The sequence below is a fragment of the Palaemon carinicauda genome, chromosome 4 (assembly GCF_036898095.1).
Source record: "Palaemon carinicauda isolate YSFRI2023 chromosome 4, ASM3689809v2, whole genome shotgun sequence".
NCBI lineage: Eukaryota > Metazoa > Arthropoda > Malacostraca > Decapoda > Palaemonidae > Palaemon > Palaemon carinicauda.
The window spans coordinates 121,055,766-121,060,765 of record NC_090728.1 but is presented as its reverse complement, the minus strand read 5'-3'; the positions used below and the strand labels follow the sequence as shown (position 1 = coordinate 121,060,765).

Sequence of the window (5,000 nt, the reverse complement as noted above, 5' to 3'; positions counted from 1 at the left end):
TATTTGGGAGGAGTGATTTGATAAATAAATATTAAAATGATTTAGCGCTTTAATTAAAGCAAGGGCCTCCTTTTCTATTGTAGAATATTTCCTCTCGGCTGGTGACAGCTTCTTTGAGAAGAAAGCTACTGGATGGTTAATTCCTTCTTGGTCTTCCTGGAGAAGCACTGCACCCAATCCAGTGTCGCTCGCATCTGTAGCTAAAGAGAAAGGGAGAGAAAAATCGGGGGATCGCAAAAGAGGGTAGCTTGTCAGAGCGCCTTTTAACTTTTCAAAAACCTCCTGACAATTACTATCCCAAACAAACTTTACATTTTTCTTTAATAGATCTGTAAAAGGAATGGCCAGATCAGAGAAATTTTTAATAAATTTGTTATAATATCCTACCATACCGAGGAACCTTCTCACACCTCTCCGGTTGGTAGGGTCAGGAAAAATCGTTATGGCTTCTACATTCGCCTTTTTAGGAGCTACTTCACCCAGTCCAATTTCATGTCCTAGGTAAACAACCTTGGCTCTAGCAAAGTCACTTTTTCTTAAATTTATAACAAGACCAGCTTTTCGAAGCTTTTCAAACAGTGCCTTAATTCGTTTAATGTGAGTGGGCCAGTCGTCGCTGTAGATCACTAAATCGTCTATGTAGACAACACATCCTTCCAAATCACAGGTTATCAAGTTCATCAACCTCTGGAAGGTGGCGGCTGCGTTTTTCATGCCGAATGGCATAACCAAACACTCGTACAGTCCATCACCCGTCACAAAAGCTGAAATTTCCCTTGCCCGAGGAGTAAGACCGACCTGCCAGTACCCTTTTAATAGGTCAAACTTACTGATAAATTTAGCGGACCCTATGCGGTCGATACAGTCCTCCACCCGAGGCAAAGGATAAGAATCTGTTTTAGTAACCTCGTTGATTTTACGATAATCTAAGCACAGTCGATTTTGCCCACCTTCCTTCTTTACAAGAACCACAGGAGAACTCCACGGACTAGTGCTAGGAGTTATCAAATTATGGTCTAACATGTATTTAACCTCTTCCTTAACTATATCCCTTTTTACGGGATTTAACCTGTAAGGGCATTGTTTCATATGTTGTGAGTCCCCAACGTCTACATCATGTTCTAGAATAGTAGTCAATCCCGGTGCATCCTGAAAAAGGTCTTTATATTGATTTATTAAGTCAACAAGGGAAGAAGCTTTATCTGGATCCAAATGCTGAAATTTCAAAGAAAGATTATTAAGGACATCAGAATTATTTGATAAAATATTTGATCCAATTGTCAATTTTTCATCAACTTCGGTAACCACCTCAACTAAAGAAATTGGTCCTACTTCTACTTCTTCACTACTTCTACTAACATAAGGTTTTAACATATTTATATGGCAATGTTGAGACTTCCTCCTCCGTCCAGGAGTCTCCACTAAGTAATTTACTTCACTCATTTTCTTTAAAATTCTCCACGGCCCAGAAAATTGTGCCTTGAGAGTATTCCCAGGCAAAGGAAGCAAAACCAGAACTCTGTCACCTGGTGAAAATTCTCTGCATCTAGATTTTATGTCGTAATTACTTTTCATTACAGCTTGCCCTTTAGCCAAATTTTCTTTAGCAAAAGACCAAGCATTTTGAAGTTTAGCTTGCAAATTCGATATATAGTCCAGTACATTGATTTCCGGGGTTTCCCCCTCCCAGTGTTCCCTGACCACATCAAGAGGACCTCTCACACTATGACCAAAGACTAGATTGAAAGGAGAGAACCCAAGAGTTTCATTTGGAATATATCTAATAGCAAATAATGCATATGGCAATTCTTTGTCCCACTCGCTACCAGTCTCGAAACAAAATTTCTTCAGAACACTCTTCAAAGTTTGGTGAAACCTCTACACCTGTCCCTGACTTTCAGGATGGTAGGGAGTTGAGGTTGTATGTTTGACTCCTAACTCCTCCATCTTCCTTTTAAAATTTCTGCTGGTAAAATTTGTACCGCAATCAGTTTGCAAAACCTTGGGAAAGCCAAACCTAGTAAAAGATACAATTAATGCCTCCATGATTTTCTCACTCCCTATTCTCCGTAAGGGAATAGCCTCAGGGAAGCGTGACATCCTATCTATTATGGACAAAATATACTCATTGCCACTTCGTGTTCGCGGCAACGGACCAACCACATCTACTATGACTTCCTTAAAGGGTTCCCCGACAGCAGGAATTGGAATTCAAGGAGCTCTAGGTACCTTTTGATTTGGCTTACCCACGATTTGGCAGGTGTTACAAGAGTGGACATGTTTTTTTACATCTGTGCGCATTCCAGGCCAGAAAAAATGTTCGGCTAACTTCTGAAACGTCTTCCGGACACTGAAATGTCCGGCAAGATTGTTCTCATGAGACAACCATAACAATTTCCTCCGATACTTCTCGGGAACTACTAACTGACAGACCACTTCTATCTGGTCAGCAGGAGCTTCCACTGCTCTACTGACCCTATATAGTAGACCATCTTCTTTAACAAAATAAGGTTTGGAGGAATCATTTACAATAGATTCAGTAGTCACATCATTAAATTCCCTTGATTTGGCTTCCTTCAAGGCCTCGGGTTCCCAGTCAACATCATCAAAAATTATACTACTCAATTTGCCACCAGTCACAAAGTCAGTTACCTGACTATTTACACTTTCTAAGTCTAAATCAATTTCTTCTAAATCTACCCCCTTTGAACGGGACCGAGTGACAATGGAAACAGGAACACCAAACTCTAGCAAAGAGCCATCACAACGACAGTCTTTCTCTATCAAAGATAGAATTGGAAAAAAATTTAGTTCATTTTCAACAACCAAATCATTAGCAAAAATCAAGTCAATTCCAGGAATGGGCAACGTATCCACTATTGCTAATTTTGCATTACCTTTAAAATAATCAGCTTCTAAATAAAGTGTTTCAAGAGGGCACGATACTAATGTATTTGGTAAACCTCCCAAGACCACAAAATCATTACTGGCCAACACAAAACCCTGAGGCACAGATTTTCTTGAAATTAATGACTGTGCGGCTCCCGTGTAACGCTAAATTTTAATACCTCTGCCTAGTCTCTTGTCGCTGTTAATGAAAATAGACCCATTTGAGATATACTTACGAAATTTTAGTCACTTCGTTTCTTCTTCTGAAGGTTGTTCAGCTGTTAACAGATTGATTGCTTCCCTGTTTTGGCTAGCAAGGAATCTTTGCATTGCCCTACACTCTGCCTTGATATGCCCTTTCGACTATACCAAAAACATGTAATATTTGACCTGCGCTCCAGATTGTCACTACTTCCGGTAGTAGTGCTATTACTAAATCTATTACTATTGGAAAAACTACGAGGTATTACACTACTGACCTTACCTTCTATGCCAGAGTAGTTATTTTCATCTTTGACTACAAAGCTTGTTTCTTTTGGCTTATTACTTTTTCTCAATTTGTCATGGGGGGAAACTTCCTTGCCAAAATTGATCTCCATTTTCCCAGATTCCAGACGATGAGCTAGTGAATATTCGTCAGCCGCAATTGCGATTTCTTGAAGAGAATCTATTTTGAGCTCTTCAAGATGTATTTTAAGGTCTTTAGACACCATTCTCTTAAATTCCTCAATCAGGATGAGTTCCTTTAGTTTATCAAAGTTATCCACCTCTTTACTCCTTAGCCAATCCTCAAAAAACTGTTCTTTCTTCCTGGCAAATTCAATAAAGGTAGTGTCCAAATCTTTCCTTAAATCACGGGATTTTTGGCGATATGCTTTTGGGACGAGATCATAGGCTTTCAATATAATGGATTTAACAATATCATAATCTGAGGAAAGTTCATCACTAAGTGTATTGTATACACGCTGAGCCTTACCTTTCAATTTACATTGCACTAAAGTCGTCCACATATCTCGAGGCCACGCGAGTTTGATAGCAATACGTTCAAAAGACGTGAAAAATTCAGGCACATCCTCTTCGAAAAAGCAAGGAATTAACTTTATTGCAGTCATCAAGTTGAAATTATAAGTACTATTATCACCACTCAACTTTATCTGAAGTTCTAATAACTCCTTTTCGTGTTGCCTATCCTTAGCTCTCTCCTCTGCTTGCAATTGTAAGGATTTAAATTCCAACTCTTTTATTTTACTCTGTTCCCTCAAGATATCTAACTGTAAGTCACCTGACCTCCCTGCTAGTTCCTTCCTAACCCTGTCCTGTCTTTCATTGCTACCAGGAGTTTCTTCACCATGACTACCTTCCAAAATAGATTCTTTATAAGCTTTAACAGCCTTAACCACCTCCCATAACAAAGGACCCTTCCTGATCTCGGTGGGAAGACTCAAACTAAAGAAGTCTACCAAGAACCACAAATCATCCCTTTTTAAATCATACAGCTTTCTTTCCCAATCATCATCATCTAAGAAACGAATGGCCGCCACCTCCACGTTTTCCTTTGGGGATCCCATGTTACCTACTTTGAGTGAAAACTTTTATCAATTACCTAAATTTTATCTCCTTATAACCCCTCAAGTGTTTAATTGCTATATTGCTGGTAATAAATCCTGGCAAGGTCGCCAAAAATGTTAGGAACTCTGTTATTCGGAAGAGATATTTAACAAAAATCCTTTATTTTTCCTTAAATATAAAATAATTTGTCCAAGCGTTTACTGGGTCTTCCAACAAAATTGCTTTTACTACGATAGCTTGTAGGCTAAAGAGTAAAGTTTACCAGCAATACAGAGAATAAAAATACACTTTGAGGGGGTAATTGAAAACAAACGTAAAAATTAAGATTTATTACAAGAAGTTATTAGCACACATCCTCGAATTGTTGGCTGAAGGCACAGTCACATACACTTACAACTACCATTCAGACTTACAGCTAACCTTCACTCTAATGATAGTTCAAGGGAAAGTATCGAGGAGAAGGGAGAAAAACCACTTCTGCACAAAGTCAATTATAAGTGAGAGATTAAAGAAAGCAAGAAAAGCTTAGCTTAACTGCACAC

At 38.8% G+C, this 5,000-nt stretch overlaps 1 protein-coding gene across 1 annotated transcript; it reads right to left on the bottom strand.

Annotated features, from left to right (window-relative positions):
- Positions 1 to 125: 125 nt before the first annotated feature.
- On the bottom strand, positions 126 to 4,457 carry LOC137639645 (uncharacterized). The gene is made up of 5 exons (XM_068371902.1): positions 3,374 to 4,457; positions 2,247 to 2,780; positions 831 to 1,736; positions 388 to 635; positions 126 to 200 (listed from the first exon to the last, which is right to left on the bottom strand). Exons 1-5 carry the CDS (start codon positions 4,455 to 4,457, stop codon positions 126 to 128), a joined length of 2,847 nt encoding a protein of 948 aa, XP_068228003.1.
- Between the last annotated feature and the right edge of the window lie 543 nt (positions 4,458 to 5,000).